The 17,269-nt window shown below is 43.5% G+C and overlaps 2 protein-coding genes across 2 annotated transcripts; one reads left to right on the top strand and one right to left on the bottom strand. All coding sequences in view use genetic code 11, as the record gives it.

Moving 5' to 3' along the window:
- Nucleotides 1-109: 109 nt before the first annotated feature.
- On the bottom strand, nt 110-1,345 carry EGR_00447 (SLAIN motif family, member; the record flags this gene model as incomplete). Its single annotated transcript, XM_024489696.1, has 1 exon — nt 110-1,345. One exon carries the CDS (start codon nt 1,343-1,345, stop codon nt 110-112), a length of 1,236 nt encoding a protein of 411 aa, XP_024355693.1.
- A 4,281-nt stretch (nt 1,346-5,626) lies between these two features.
- EGR_00446 (Peptidyl-glycine alpha-amidating monooxygenase A) lies at nt 5,627-14,524 on the top strand (the record flags this gene model as incomplete). The annotated part of the gene is made up of 7 exons (XM_024489695.1): nt 5,627-6,099; nt 6,382-6,696; nt 9,435-9,642; nt 9,788-10,195; nt 10,561-10,880; nt 12,325-12,635; nt 14,034-14,524. The coding sequence occupies 7 exons, from the start codon at nt 5,627-5,629 to the stop codon at nt 14,522-14,524; spliced, it is 2,526 nt and encodes an 841-aa protein (XP_024355692.1).
- Between the last annotated feature and the right edge of the window lie 2,745 nt (nt 14,525-17,269).

Here is a 17,269-nt window from a genome sequence, read left to right as displayed (position 1 = left end):
CAGGAACGGATCAAATGCTAACAAAGTGAATAAAATGAAGGAAACAGAAAAGAGAAAGAAGGTACACAGATCAGTAAATGCAGTGATAAGTGATGGGGACGAGGAAGAACTACTGTTGCTGAAGTCCTACACTAGAGAGTGAGGAACCCGAGCGCGGCGGAGGCATGGGAATGCGCCGAGCGGCGAGTTGCTCCTGGCTGCTACGCCGCATCGGTCCACCGGGATAGAGACCATCACCCCAACCGAAAGAGGGGAGAGTCTCAGTGCTGGGGAACCGAGGCCCCCGACGTATTGGAGCGGGCAGGCGAGAAACCATCATGCCCATCGGTCTGCCCACAATCACCGCTTGTTGAGCGCCCGATGGAGGAAAATTATCCATGAGGGGTGGCTGCATCTGATTCAGACTGCTTCGCAGGCTCGGTGAGGTGACACTCGCCTCACCATCTACTATCATATTCTCTTCGCTCCCATCACCACGATGTACTGCTGAAGCATGGCGTTGGCTGTCGAGTGATAGTCGCAGGGCTGTCATCTGTTGCTTGGCAATGTCGCTAGGCAAGGGGCTGGAGGATACATTGAGCCGCGATTGGCTGTTGTAGGGGCTCTCTTGGCCGGATCGGTTAGCCGAATTGAGAGACTGTTGGCTACTACCCATGCGCGAGGCTTGTTGGTGGGCGGAGATAGCCGCAACTTCTGCTTTCAGTTCATCCTCTTGTTTACGAGCCATACTCTGCAAGTCGGCGACATTTTGCAGATCGTCAGTTGAACCTGAAGAGGTCTTGAAAGGCACTGGAGAGCGGTTGCCAACGGGAGAGGAGCGCTGATGCGAGTGTTGTGGCACCATCTCAGAGGCGTGACGTTTTGGACGAATGAAAGTAGCGCTGCTACCCGGACCAAAATTCTGTCCACTACCACCGCCGATGGCGCGAGATTTGGCAAGGGGTGTAGGAGCGACGGTAGGAAGGTTGGTGTTGAGAGCAGGAACGCTTCCACCAAGGTAGGGTAGGCGTTTGGCCGGTTCTGTGGCAAGAATAAACTCAAGCCGGTTCAAAAGATCACGGCGACGGTGGTAGAACTCGGAAGAGGGTGAATCGAAGACCTCGCGCGCCCATAGGAAGCAGGAGTTATTTGAGGGAGAAGCAGTTGGACCTGTCACCTTAGAGGGTTTGAAGAGCCAGCACTCCTCCTCGGGAATGTCCTCCATCTGCTTATTTTGTAAGTGGAGAAGTGCACTGGTATCTGCTTCGGAAGCACCATGGTCCGAATTGTAGTAATTGTGGTGCTCTACAGCCATACCTTGTAAACACGTCGCATCTTCGTGTGATTCTGTTGTTGCTGTAGCCATTCCTTACCCAATTAAAATGGTAATCCCAGTACAAATTAGCGCTAATGGTAAAATTAACAGAGAATCGGTAATGAGGTGAGGGACAAATCGACAATGTTAGACGGTGCTGCTAATTGTAATTATGACTTGACGCCATGATATCGCACAAAACTGTTAGATTGATGTAGAATGAGTAGTCCGTCACTTGCATTCATTCTGTTTGGAAGAAAATAGATGCAGGTAGGAGATTGGAAGTGAATCAAACCGCTGAGAATAACCTACATCAAAGTTCACAAGAAAGAACTACAAAGCGTGCAAAGGGTCCAATCGTAGCAACGCAGTCAAAAAATTACAAAAGCCTTAAAACAAGTATGGGCAAGAAATCCTGCGTAAACCTCAAAATAGTAGTTGAATTGTTAGGAATACTAGGAGGACCTATATTTGTAAAACAAATATAGAGTGGCAGTAAGCCCTTAAAGGCCACTCGCAAATGCTACTAAATATAAACCACTAAGAGCATCTGCAAACAATGACGAAGTCGACACACGCGACGAAGCCACAGTGAAGAAATGAAAAACAGCAAAAGGGAAGGTCAAAATGCCTCTGGGATTAGAGTTATTTAAAACAAACCCCACGATGCAAAGTGCTCCAAAACAGATACACGGAATAAAATGGGTCGAAAGTGTCAAAAAATATATATTACTAAACGAAAACGGGTATGCATTTTGGGCAGAGCTCATTTAAAAGATTACAATTTTGTATAAAAAAGGAAACACCACTAGTGGCTTGGTTCAGAAATAAATCGAAATTTTTTTACAATTAAGCATTACAACAAAAGCGGATACAACAAATTCTATCAAAAAGTCGAATTTAAGATTAATGTTAGTGTGCAGGATGAATAAATCACATCATCAAACATGCCAGCAAAAGTGAGGATCGCACGTGCAAATGCAGGTGGATGCCATGAAATTAGTAAATGATTACACGTAAAGGCAAACGCACTACGAGCTTCAAGTATTTCCCAAACTATGTACATAATTGCAGTGAAACCTCCAATGGTAGTCAGCAAATTAGCTCACCCCATATAACTTACTTATTCTTCGGAATTGACCTGACAACATGGCTATATTAAGCAAAATGATAAAAATAATTGTCACTTAGTTAATTTTGGCAATTTCAAGGGAATTCCTATCTTAATTTATGTTTATTTATACATTTTGTCTCAATCGCTAAAATTACACAGCAAAACAGCTTTTGAAACCTTAATGTGGGGCGAGACTCATCGGTCTCCGCTCTTCTATTCCTAGCGTTCCTAGACAAGCCCGGTTGATTTGCTTTGGACATCTTTATTAAAGGTGACAAGATGGAGAGGGAAAATACAATGTTCAAGAAGGGGGGAGCCGCAGTCGCTAGGTAAGGGAGAGGACAATCCAGTCACGAGATTCGAATTTCCTAATTGCCTCCTCCATGAAAGGTACATTAAAACAACACAAGTACTCCATTAATGTAGCACGGTCCCCGCTCATCTTCTCTTCCCTGGCCTTCATACTCATAGAATGACGAGACTGTTTGTACTAGGATATATTCAGTGTTTAGCGTTAATGGAGATAGGTACAAGTTTGGGAAGACCTGGGGAAATGTTGACCACTGCTCTGTCACGAGGTTCAGGTCGGCTCTCATTTCGTTTCTGAAAAGTTCCTTTAAGCAACATAAGTTTTACCTAGCCTCCTCATCCTTTTGGCACGATCTTTGATGCAGCTACTTATGAACTGTCTTCAAATTTGTCATCCAGTGGTTTCCTGTCTCCCGTTATTGCGTACACCTCATCTTCATATCCAATTGGTGGTGTACCTTTGTGGAGTCGCATCTTTTGGTGGGAGGATGTGCATTGCAGGTGGGAGCACTTTCATAACTTGAAATAGATCTTTGCATCACAGTGATTGGATTCGCAGTGCATTCCAGGTGGGGAAATTGGTCTGTAATTTTGCAGAGAGTCGCACTCCAAACATGCTTCCGGCTACGTTTGTAGTAAGTATTTTTGTGCTTGGTCAAAGTTTTTCTTTTGCTTTCTTTCAGATGCAGTACGTACACTGAAATAATATTGATCGCCCCGTCTGTGTTTGGCAGGAAGGTGTCGGAAGGCACTCTCATCTCTCTAACTATGAGCATCTAGAACGGGGATACTCTTGGTGAGGTGGGTCCGCAGCCCTGTACAAGAGAAGGATACGTTCTAGGCTTAAATTTCAGTCTTCTGGTTGTGCCTTCAGTAGTCTGATCAGAGTGCGATTCGTTCTTTCCACCTGTCCATTTTCTTGCTAAGACCCAGGTGTCACGCGTTTCTTTGAGATCCGGAAGGTTCTACATAGTTTGATGAAGAGGCGGCTCTCGGAGTTAAAGCCTTGATCCATTATGTCTATAATTACTCTTTTCCATGGGAAACCCGTGGGCATGGGTTGCAGTGGTGCGATCGGTGTGGGATGATGCCTTTTGAAGCTGATGCAAGTGGTGCAGGTTCTGCAAAATCTAGTACGCCTGGAGTGAGCGAAGACCGCCACTGTCTTTTGCTAGAGTCCTCTAGCAGGCCTTTTTCACCTACGTGGCCGAGTTGCTCATGCAACTCTTGAGGAACAGGAACTACTAGGAGCTTAGGCGGTTCGACGGCTTCTTGATGCCATAAAATCACATCCTTTAGAGCGACTTCCGATTGTTGTTGCCTTACCCGATGACGTCATCTCTTCCACTTTGGGTTTATGAGGGGATGCCGGAGATTCCTAATATATCAGAACAGTGTCAGGACCGGTACTTTGCGTATTTTTCCAATGGTGTTCGGTAGGGTCGCTCAAAAATATGGTGCTCACCACAGGGTGACCTGTTTCTGCTGCAGTCGGTCTGCGGGATAGTACATCCATATTACCACGGGCACTTTCTTTTCTGTATTGAACTGTAAAATGATACTGGTGCAGTTCTTTGTACCAGCATGCAAGTGAAGCGTCGACCTCCTTCATTGTTTTTGGCCAGGTCAGTGCCTGATGATCGGCCCCAACTATGATCTCCCTTGCTATCTGGTTGTGTCTGAAGCGTCTAACCATTGAGAAGATAGCAAACAACCTGCGGCACGTTACATTTTTCTGTCTCATTTTTTGCTGAGCCTGATACTCGAATGAGTGGCGACATGTTCTCTACCTTCTTTGTCCCTTTGTAAGAGTACACTGCCCAAGGCTGCTTCGCCCGCATTCGTTTCCAGTACAAGCAGTGGAGAGCTCGATTTAATGTTTGATTAATACTAGAATCGGCGTGCAGCGAGGCATTAACTTTAGTTCATTAAACACTTTATCATGCTCTTTCTCCTACTCGAGATTTTATCGCTCCTTCTTTTAGGTTAAATTATACAGCGGACTGGCGATCTTAGCAAAACCTTTTACCAAGCGCAGAAAATAACTTGTCATGTTTAGGAACTTGCAGAGCTTTGTCTGAATGCTTGACGTAGGCCGTGTACTCACTAGTTTTGCACAGACTTCAGTGACTGTCATTCCATCTGACGAGATAATATGTCCCAGGATGGTGACCAAGCCGTAAAAAAACGGTGCTTTTTCGAGTTCAGGGTCGGCTTTACGTCTCACAGATAGCTTAGCACTAGTTTCAGTTCGGCGCTGAGCATAAAAGAAGTTGAATTGGCGGTTTTGAGTAACACTTCAAAGTTCATGTCGTCTTTGAAAGGGGAAGGTCCATCGGCGCTGCCATCAGTGTAGTACCATCCTCGCCCACCTTTTTTTTCGCAACCTTTGAACCCATAAAACAAGGCGACTGATTTGATTGGAACATGCTCATTGTTTGGCCTCAATAGGGATAGATCCACGTTTGGGGCGATCTGGGGACGGGGTTTTTCTCTGTTTCGGAAGGTGTTAGTCGCTACTCTATCCCAAAATTTGAATCAACTTCCGTTTTTTTCTGAAAAGTTCCTTATAGCGACACAATTTTTGCTCTAAAATTTAGTAAAGTGAGTTTTTTTATTGGAATCGATTACTTATTTGTGCATCCAACGGATAGGATAATTTTGCCGTTGCAAATTTTTAAGGCATAATTATTTAGTTTTTTCTTGAGAATTGTCAATGTCTACAAATTTATAGATCTGAGAATATGTTTCAACTGACCACTTGACTAGTTATTGAAGGTTGCCGCGCTGTTGTTTTGGGCAGTTGGCAGATTGGGTTTGGTTGGGATAGGATGGGTGGGTTTTGGAAATGCGCTTGCACCCTTATTTTGTGTGCAACTTCCGTACTTGCAGGGAGGTTTTTCGCTACAATGCCTGGTGCATACCCTCGGAAGGCTGATGAATATATTTGTACGCGAATTCCACTCCCAGATTTCAAATATTATCCTGGCTACGTTACTGCATTTAAGCCCATCGTTAATGCTTCCGTTCATCATATTATACTGAGTTCCTGTGGCACTTGGTTAGGAGGTGAAGAAGCCAGTCGTCCTGGTCCTTGTGATGGCCAATGCAGAACCCACATCTTGTATGCCTGGGCACACAACGGCGCGCCCCTCGTTCTTCCTGAGAGGACTGCTTTTGAAATTGGACGCACCACTCCAATTAAATCTCTTTCAATGGAAGTCCACTACAGTCGTTATGAGGAAAATCCTGATTACGCTACCATCGAGCTCACCTACACTCTCCAACCCCAACCGAATCGTGCCGGCATTATTCTTCTGTACAATGATGAGGCCACTATTCCTCCACACGCTCAACATTTTCCGACAAATATTTCCTGCAGGTTAGGTTCATACTTATACAGGGTCCCAACCCACTCTTAGTCTTGCCATCAAAAATAAAACAATATCTGTGTAACAAATATGAGTGATATATAGGTATGACAAAAAAGTGAATAGAATCTGGAACTTTTGCTAATTTTGACGTACCTTGTTAACGCAGACCAAACTTACACTCTCGAGTGTTTAGGTTATTTCGTTTTTCCCAAAACCATTCTGCATTTGATGCTTTTAGTCTCTGACTTTATAACTTATTTGTCTATTGACGCTTCAGTCTTGCATTTCAGACTGCGCACAGAGGTTCCAATCCATGTTTTTGGAATCCGAACTCATGCACACGACCTAAACAGAGGGGTGTACGGGTACTACTTCCGTCCCCGGGACGGTCGTTACCAGCTGATGGCTAAGGGCAATGCTCATTGGCCCCAGACCTTTTACAGACCCTCGCAACTCTCTGCTGGTGACGATTTTATTCGTCTACAGAATAAAGACATCTTAATGGGTCGATGTGTCTACGACTCAACTGCTCGCGACACACCGACCTCCATGGGGTCCACTCATATGGATGAGATGTGCAACCTCTATCTAATGTATATGATAGAGTAAGTTGTCCATCGCCATAACGCTGAAACTTCTCATAACTTGGGCTAATAACGTAGCTTAAAGTTTCGTAATGTCAGGCATTCTGACTTTATTCAAAGTGGTTACTCAAATATCGGAAACTAGCGTAAATTTAGATATGATCATAAATTTCTCAGGCCAAATTTCTAAAGAATTTAAACACTATCATACAAGCCCTTGCTTCCAATTTATTCGTTTTTGACTTCCATTATTAGTAATATAAAATTGGAACCACTGTTAGGTCTCGATTAGGAAGTGACTTTTGCTAGTTTAATGTAATTTAATGAAGTACTTGTATTCCATTTACTCGCGTAAAATTCATATCTTACTGATAAAAATTATCCTACCTTGAATCGTTAAATGTCCTGCAGTTTCGGTTAAATGCATTCCATAACACTCTCCCGTCATGTCAGTCTTCTAAGACGGGATCAGGGTCAGGGGTGAGTGACGTTAATTGAACCTCGAAGAGGCCCGAAAGACACCCAATCTAAGATCCTTCAACCAATTGTTCACCATCTTGCATAAGAGGAATTGGGGGAGCTCTGAGTGCAATCTTCGCAACAAACATTTATGCAGGGATTTATCTTGTCTATTTCTGATCATTGAAAACACTAGTTGGCTCTTCTACTTTAGAAATAACGTACAATTAACGTTCGAAAGGGGTGCATCGAGAAAAAGATGGGGCTGAATTTTTTGGTAAAATGCACAGACGTCTAGGTTTAGCGCGAAACTCGTTGTCTTAGAAAAAAAATGCCTTCCGCTAAATGTGTATGAGGTTTCGGGAGGAATTTCAAAGACACTTTGACTAAAGTTCAGAATTCACCTTATTTGCAATGCAAACTTGTAGTAAGGTGTGGAATATAAGCATTTAAATGTCATGGAGGAATGCGATAGATGTGAGCAAAAGAGAACACTCTTACCCATGAAGGGGAGCATCATGCGCTTTAATTTGAAGTATCTTCTAACAAGCATATCATGCCTAACGGCAAATGCAATGGACTATTTTAAACAACTTCGAAGCCAGCCGTTTATTTTATCATTTCGTTTGAACAAACTACAGTGCTAAAGAGGGAGATTCTATGCTTTGTGAAATCTTTTCCTGTTACCTTTAATAATTTAAAAATTGAATCCAAGTGAGTGGCATAAGAATGTCCATGACCAACTACACTATTGCAGACTTGCTAGTTATGTACGAGATTGACGATAGCCTGGGGTAATTTATCGTTAATAAACTCGATACTAACGATATACATATATAGCAATTGGGGGTTCGGGCAAAAATTCATACAAAATCGAGCATGTAACATGTTGGATTGTACTGCATCCGTTGTGCTCACTCAACTAGGTCTATTTATATCGAAACTTGCAATTTACTTTTCTTTTAGTCCTAATATTAGCGCTTTTATGTTAATTCCAAACCTCGGTTTTTGGCGTTCCCCATTTCACCTTTATCACCATACCTCACCCTCACTACACCTCCTCTTACTATCAATTCGTTCGCGTGACCACAGAATCCCATTAGTACGGGCATAATCCATCCGCCATTCCCCTCTTCTGTCCCAGTCGCTGCCACCTGATTGGCGGGAGGCACCCAAGCAAGGAAAGGAAGAGATAAGTTCAACTCAACTGGCGTCCAATCCGGTTAAAGGGCTTAGAGTAACCCCCTCTTGGAACTGCGAGCGCGAGGACGTGGGCGTTTGCCAACGTGGCATTCATAATTAGTGCTATTTCAAGCAGCCGTGATATTCTTCTTCTTCCACCCAATCATACCTCATTAGATAATCTTTTTGTGGCTACCGGCTTTCTCCGGCGTGAGAAATTGTAGCGGAAATTGGTACAGGTTAACTACGAACCTTCTCGTTGAGGTTAAGGAAATACATTAATTGAGTTTTCAATGAGTACAGAGTAATCTTAGTCTTCGGAGGGCGCTCAAGTTAAACCTAGATATAAGTGTTTAAAATGACCAAGACCAACTTTCAATGAGTATAGACTGCATTTACTTTTCAACTTAGTCCTCCCTCACATTAAAACGCTCATTCCAGCATTTGACTAATACCTGGAAAGCTTCAATATGGAGGGATTTATTAGCTCAGCCGAACTATCCTGGGACAGCCTGCTCCGCCATCTTGATGCCTGGAGTGAGCTAGCTTTCCAAATTGCAAATATTCTTAGGCGATTATGCTCACTGTTGGCACAGAAAGATCTATCTCCTGTGCAATTACATTACACCGCAGGTTACCGGCTGATCGGGCATTCACGCGCTGGCTGAATGCTCACAGTCCTGCGTGACCGTCGTGGCTGCGGGCTGGAAACGTAAACACTATTAAATGACGGGATCCTCACTGATGTGCAAACGTAGAACCGTTACCTAAGCGCATGCATTTAAACCATCCACATGCATTGCCTTTGAGAGGATAAGAGTCTCATAATCGTATTATACCGCTCGTGAAGCCTTTTATAGATACGTGAGGGTTCGAGTTTGATGTCTGCATTTACATCTTGTCAATTGCACGCGCTTAGTGCCACTGTTGGCTGCCATCTTGATTAGCAACTTGTGGAATGACTCGTGACACGTGCGTCGGGGACCCGTAAAATGAGTGACTCGCCACTTACTAATGTGTGCACCACCGCTATAGTAGAACCCCCTGTTAAAACACGTGAGGCTTAAATCTTTGTAGCACCACATTGATTTACTGACCATAATGACTGTTTTTCCTAGTTCGCATTTCAAACTGCCAGTTGAGTCTGAGATGTGCGCTGATGAGATGGTTTCTGGAGCGTGGGACAACGCACCTACTGAATCGCTGGAATACGTCACCAGCACTCCTCCGGCCAAAGTTCCGGAGCCATCGGCACCCTCTCTTCCTCGTTCAATCGACTTTCTGCCCGATAATGAGTGGTTCATTAAGGGCACTCGTCTGGGAAGTGTAAGGGGTAGCTGAATCTACACGCCCTTTTATTTGCTGGAGTAGTACATAGTAATTAGTTCGGAAAAAAGGGCAGGAAACTAGGTCATCCATCGGAAACTATCAAGACTTCGACGCATCAGCACCTACTGATGATTCTTTTTAGGTGTCAGGAATAGCTCTAGTTGACGACAGTAAGGGTAGAACTCACCTCTTCGTCCTTCGTCGTGGTGGAAACCCCTGGAACGAGAACTCATTTGACGAAAGCTTCGAGTACAATGAGCCTGATGCCACTTATGTACCCTCGCCAATTCTTCACTTAGACGCGCATTCGGGACAGTTGTTTGAAGCATTTGGCGATGACCTCCTCATCCTGCCTCACGGTATCTCCATCGCCAAAGACGTGGCTGGCAAACCAATCGCCCTATTCGTCACTGACCTTGCGCGTCATCAGGTAATAAAGTTTGCATGGAATGAGTGGAATAAACCCGCTCTGATACTTGGACGAAGAAATAAGACGGGAAATGATGAGACGTCCTTCTGCAAACCTTCTGATGTCGCTGTCGCTAGTACGGTAAGGGTATACAACTTTATGAAAGACTGAAAGCTAGTTGGAAACTACCTAACGTACATGAAGAAATTTACTATGTAGGACGAAATTGTCGCTAGTTCGGTCTCATTTATTCGTCAATTTTGCTTTTATTTGTATTACTCTCTCCTTAACGAGAAGGTGAGGTGCATTCTCCTTACTCCTTTCGATTTTCGCAACAAGATACTTGAAAACCTCCCTTGTTTCGTAGTGAAGTCATGATGTAGTAAGCAAAATTTACTAAGATTGCTATCAAGATTATTCCATTTCTACTTATTTTACAAGCTTCTGAAAATCCAAAACACCCTATTAGTTTTTCAGGATTGCTATGACCTATTTAATCCGATCAGGGCGAGATATTCGTGGCGGACGGTTACTGCAACCAGCGTGTGGTGAAGTTCTCGCCTAACGGTGATTACATGGCAGAATGGGGCGTGGGAGGAGTTGACGAGACGGAAGGCTCCAGAAAAACCGGCTTTCTGGTGGCGCACAGTATCACTGTTGTGCCCGCCTCGGCTGAGGGCGCGGGCGGTGTGGAGCAGGTCTGCGTTGCCGATCGCGAGCGCGCGCAAATTGACTGCTACGACCTCAGCGGCCGACGTCTCGTTCAGTATGGCGGCAGCATTCTCAAGCCCTCCGTCTACGCGATCGCCTTCAGCCCCGCCTACAAGTGAGTCGGCGATGTTGCTCTTTTGTCAATGTTTACCTATCAGAACCGGATCATATGCGTTTCTCATGCTTGTTGTGGTCTTGTGCAATACCTCTTCAACCACAGATATAACCTAAAATACTTATTTGGTATGATTCTCTCTCCTTTTTTTAGAAAAATAATCAAACTTTGCTTATCATGAGCGGCTGCAAATTATTTGCCGAACAGCGCTGGAATAAAGCATGCTTCCAAATGAGGACATCCTTTTAATCTGTTCCCTAATAGCCGAGAAAAGCGGTTTTTCTGCTTCATAATTGGTGTTGTCAGATAAATTCAATCATTTTTATCTACCTCTACACAAACAGCAATCTTGAAATGGTATGCTTTCCTACTTCAAGGCCCGTACTTTTTTCTGCTCTCATCCGTTGTTGTTGCATATTATAGGTGGGGTTTGTTTCCTCCTACCTTACAGTCAAAACCGGAGCATTGTAAGGCCCTATCTCACGTTAATTTTACATGAAAACTGGCAAACACGCGCATGTGTGTGAGAGCTCCTCAAATGAAGATTTCGGCGAGAAGAGAAGAGCGGAGACGCTGCGTGCACGCGTCAAATTTTGGGTGATGCTTTAAGGATCCTTGCTGACGTATCACTCATGTCACTACAAAGGATAGATGGAATTAGTCATGCTGCCGATGCTTAGCCGCCCTCTTCTTGTAGTATACTGTTAGTTTTGAAGGCATACGTGTCGTAGTAGCATGCAGAGTAAAGTCTGCTCCCTCCTTACTTCAAAGGATAAGCTTACACCAATGGAATATGCTACATTGCAAGGAGAAACCGTCGTTTGATTATTTGCTCACTTAAGATTTTCTTTACTGACATATTATCCTTCACCTTTGTTTCCTTTACTAAAGAAAAAATATGACATCGAATGCTTCCGGGTTTTAATTAGCTCAATTTTTTTCCAGACCTCCGACTTGGTCGTACCCTGAGCGACACGTTTTGGTCTAATTTTATGTTTGGTGGCCTTTATATGAAATCTCCCCACGAAATGGATAGTAGGTCTTTCAGTCCGAAATAGTCGTGGGTACACATTCTCCCAGTGACTTTGTGTTTATTTTGTTACCTTCGATAACACTTCATGTCCCAAGTCGATTTGCGTACAGATTCTGACCAGAAGGTCGCGAAATCACCCGGTAGAAAGCACTTGAGTTCAGTAAGACGGTCCGATACCCACAGACTATTCCAAGATTTATGTATAAACTCATTGTTTCAGCCGATTGAAGGGTTTTTTAATTCAAAGATAGTAAAATAAGACTTGCTTCTCCCTTTTTTGCAAAGAAACTCTATAAAAATTAAGCATTTTAAAACATTGAAGGCAAAGTTCGCGATTTTTAGAACGTCTTCTAATTCTGACGCTCTATTTCAACGCCATCCTTTATCTAAACGGGCTTTATGCACATTTAGCCTGATGTTTGGTGTCACCGGACCGGCGGATGCGACTCCGGCCACAATAGCGCGCCTTCAGGCGATTCTGGACGTGAGAGAGGAGGATGTGGAGAGCACGAACAACAGTGCCTTCGTTTTCCGTCCTCTCCTCGGTGCTCAAGTCACCAATGCCAGTCAACACATCTTCAGGGCAATCAACGGTCGCAATCACCTCCTTCATCTGGACCTACGAAGTCCTCACGACGTTGAAGTCAGCCAGGACGGCTCGATGCTCTTCGTAGCCCAGCTGAGAGCCCCCTATCTGCTGAAAACCGACATCGTCGAGTCAGGTTAGTCAGCAACTGTCGATCCATTCTGTTGTGATTCTTTTTAAAAATGGTTTTTGAAAATTCTCTTCAAAGTTAGTGAAATAGTCCATTCAAGCACAAAAACCGAGTTTGATCATTAATTTTTTTTCTACTCCCCTCTCGAGACTTCATGCTTTCCGCACAGTTTACTGCAATTAGTTTCATTATTTCCTTAAAAAAGTAATGCAGTAAAAGCTTACCCGTCGGCATTATCATCAATATTCGCGGAATTCTCGTCAAGTTCACCAGATTAAAACGGTTTTGTGTCGTAATTAATGCGGACTACGTGATGGAACCAAGGAAACCTACACACAAATATGAATGACAATCTCTTTTGAAACACTTTCCAGTGACTTTATCGCATCTAGGGACATAAAATGAAAAGTAATTGTTTCAATCAAAACCTTCCCGTCATACATAAGTTATGCATTGAGAAGAGAACCTTTACATTGTGACCATCCTCTCGGCACTTCTTCCATCAGAATGGATTTGCGGATCGTAAAAGCTCGGAGCACAATCAATGGAACTGTCTTTTTTCGAAAAGATGGTAAATCCGAAAAGCCAGCGATTCTCTTCAATTATTTATTCTAATTTGCAACTGAGTGTACGTAGTTTTTATGTATCTCAACTCCCTCTCTTAGCTTTGGTAGTTGGCCTTGATATCCGTATTGCTTTGGACGGACGAACGCATTCCCTCTCTCTGTCCTGTTAGCATTTAAGTCCTTGGACAAAAGCGTCGGTAAAGCTTTTTTTTAGCTGTGTAGCTCCTTTGATATAAAGATTTGGATTCCATGTAGTTTTTAAACCACGATTTACATAATCCTTATGCATTGAACGTCTATTAAGAAGATGGTCTGCGACCCTTCAAGTTTACACACAATGCTTCGTCCTCCACTATGATGAAGGATGGAGCTTCGTTTAAACAACTTCCTTTCAAGAAAACTTTTTAGCAGTTTTTTTCTGATCGATAAAAACCTTTCTTCACAGGATCGATGGAAGTCATAAAAAATTCACTTAATGACCCTACTTCAAGTGCTGGTGTTAGCTTTAATGATGTTTCACATTGAGGAGATCGGAGGTCATCACTGAATCGGTGCGCTGAGAATACCCACATACTGTTAGTCGTTCAACTTACCCCCACTCATTTTATTGGGCAAACTTATACAAAAATGTTAAAGAAGTCAGTGCAGTGGAGCTGGCTACCGGGGAACTCGACAAGTTATGATTAAAAGGAATAGATACTTGAAGTAGTAGAGGAGGAGAATTAAACCAGTCAATGAGTTTTGAATCTCTTAAATAGTTAATAACAGGAGAGTATAGATGGTTTGGTTACAGCTGCAGAGTTTGTGATAACCCTGAAGTATTTTTTTTGTGAATTAGCCAAAAAGAGCGAGGGTGGAAAGAAGATGACAAGGAGTGACGAAGGTAAAGCAGCCTTTCCCGCCTATGCCTTGACAAATCGAACCCTTACTCAGAAGGTATTCATCATCAGCACCATTGTCACGCTCTGCACAGTGGTGACGATCATAGCGCTCATCCTCATCCGCAGTCGCAAGAGTCAACCCTGGGCTTGGCGCAAACCCGCCCACCTTCAGCAACGAACTGGCCATCGGCGGGGCAAGTGGAAGCGCTACGATGGCTTTCGACCTCTCCAAGAGGACGAGCTTCGTGGCCTGGGATCTGCACTTGACGAGGATGATGTCGAAGAAGCAGCGGTGGCGGAGGCGGCGGATTCGGATACCATAATAGACATTCGAAATTTCGGTCTGCTCGAGTCGCAACAACACTTTTCCGGGTCATCAGTGCATTCACATTCTCAGACAAGAAAAAACGACTCTAATTCCGCTTCTAGTCATCATGTTGATACCTAGTACCCTATGGAAACACGTCTTTCTCTATTCCCAAGTCTCTTTTTCCACTTAATATGCAAAGAATGCTGCTTTTGTCTTGTACAAAACAACGGAAGAATAACCGAACAGTTGCATAAAGCGTACACGCGTTGAACCTTCCCTCTGTTGATCCATTTTAGACGAGTAAACCTCGAACAAGGCCAACACACATGCACACAATCTGAGACTAGGAGAGTGAGAGAGGGAGAAGGGAACAGAGGAGGTTGAAAAGGAGGGAGGACATGTATTAATGTGATTAGTGCGTAAGCATGTCTATGTGTGTGTGCGTGTGCTAGTGTGTCGTCACTTGTCTTTTTCCAGTCTCGACCTCGCTGTCTCGTGTGCGTTCACACTCAAAATGTCCACCCCTCTTAACCCAATCCCATCCACTCCACCTCCAACTGTTATTACTGTTGGATCTCTCTCTCTCTCTCTCCATGTTTTTGTGTGTGTGTGCTTGGCCTTAAACTTGTTCGCGCTACTAAGGTGTTGTGTGCAGCTTTTTCAACCGACCGTTCCATTTTTACCTCTGTGGAACTGAATTCCCTTCCCCCTTATCTGTGTGGTACTCGCACTGTGTAATGCATTTCGCATCCGTGATTGTCCAAGTTTGGCTTCACTTGTGAACTTATTTTCCTCTTTTTTCGTGAGGTGGGTTCTTTGTAAGCATTCGGATTGGACCGTTCCATTGAGGCAATTGTGGTTACCTTACTAGCTATTCATGAGATCTGGTGCAAGAAGATAGAAAGGTAGGCGATACGAAGAGAAGTTTGAGGCGCCTCTGACGCCTGTATAACGCTAGAAAACTAGCAACTGTCGCATAACCACCAAAATCTGTTAGAAGATGGTATGGATGTTTTGTACAATGCTAGAAGATTTCTAAATTAAGCAATAACTTTGGGACTTGTAATGTGCTTTGGAAAGTGCATTACAGCAGACGCATTTTGTACGTCAACCGGCTGTCACAGGAACATTTGCCAAAAATCAAAAATGCAATCTGATAAAATAGGATCAAATAGCTTCTTGCACATGTGCCCTGATTTCGTTCACTAATCATGGTTTCGTAAGTGCTAGGTAAGCAGTTTTGTTATGAATGATTCCTACCTGTCTGATTCTGGTATCGTTCCATCACTGGCCACTAGACAAGACTTGCGGTTAGAGTGTCTGGCTGGCATCTTTCACGACAGATTCGGCTACCTAAAACCGACGACTTTTATCAATGAAAGTCTACCAAGGTAACCAGATGGCGAAATTGGAATGTTAGCTGCATATGAGTGCATGAATGAATGGTGCCATTGGTGTAGCCTCCGAGATATTCTTTAACGCGACACAAGACTTGAGTCTGGAAGCAACTGTTTTACAAGCGCAGAGAAGGGGTGAAGGACTGGCGATATCGTTAGCTCGACCGGAGCTGATTCTCGAAAGGTGCGAAGGTCAGTGTAACACCATAGCAATCATTGTCAAAATAAGGCTAAAATTTTAGCAAAAACGTAGAGGAGCAATCCGTTCGCCGACTCATAACTCAATTGTTCGTAAATAGTTGAGTAAGTCAATCAATGTCCCCTTTTTAAATATCGAATTAAATAATATTAAATCCTGAGATGGGTTAACACCCTCTGATTCTCAAAAAAAGCATAGGTAGTTAGGTGTGCAGAAATGCTATTCGGTTGCTAGTGTTCAACATTAGCGTGGGAAAGAATGATGCTACTTATAAAAAATTAGTAAGGGGGATTCTGAATGGGAGTTCGTGCATATTTTCAATGATGTGCAAGATTTTATTTTTTCAAATTCCAGCGAAAGCAAAATTAGGGTGATAAACAGGGAATTCGAATTATTTCGCATGCTAAGCTAGAACCGTGTAGTTTCTTAGTTCTACTAGTTTCCCCCTATCACATCATAAGTTATGAGATCAACTTTGTGCAGTCGTAACAAGGGGCTTAATGATGGCTAAATGATGTCATAGAAAAAAAACAACGGAAGACGGGTATAAGGAGTTCGACTTTTCCTTTGATGATCACCCATTCAATTCCATTCAGAAGAGAAACACATCCGACCCTCCATCAATCATCCACTCTGTTTACGAATAAAGCAAGGCTTACCGGCTTCTCTGAATGGATTTTCACTTCTATACCAGCTATTTTTACCAGAAAAGTAATCAGCTGTAGTGGAAATTAGTAACCACGCGATTAAGGGGAGAATGATGTTAAAGCTTTAATGATACTATAATAGTCATGTCCACAATTACCTAAAATTGCTCATTTGTGCCTGAATAAGTGGGCTTAAATTCAAGCAAAGTTTACAACTTTGGTCGTTAGCACTGCTTTCATCTTTCCCATATCGCGGCTTTACTCATTCCCACCTAACCGAAGTTCCGGCAATTATAGTTGGCCTCAGAATAAGGTCATCAAAGTGTGTGTGGGTGTGTGAATACCTTCGAGCATTTCGTGTGTTCTTATTATTCCCACAACAACGGCAAGCTGGAGGGTGCCAGATGTTCAGCCTTGGTGGCCCGATCGTTGTGGCCTACCAGTGGTGTATGCAAAGTGCCCAGGCCATTTCAACAGCCTTTCAGCGAGCACGCATAAAGGCAACACTAGCCTACCTCGTCTGAATAAATCCCGGGAGTTTTTCACGGGACAGTGCTCTCATTTGATTAATGGTTGCGGGTGAGGAGTGATTGCCCTGATTCTTTGAAAAATATTCTTTCCCACTTTCTTCCTTGGTGTT

This window comes from Echinococcus granulosus, assembly GCF_000524195.1.
Source record: "Echinococcus granulosus chromosome Unknown EG_S00002, whole genome shotgun sequence".
Lineage (NCBI taxonomy): Eukaryota > Metazoa > Platyhelminthes > Cestoda > Cyclophyllidea > Taeniidae > Echinococcus > Echinococcus granulosus.
The sequence above is the reverse complement of the archived record's forward strand: the minus strand, read 5'-3'. Positions and strand labels throughout refer to the sequence as shown.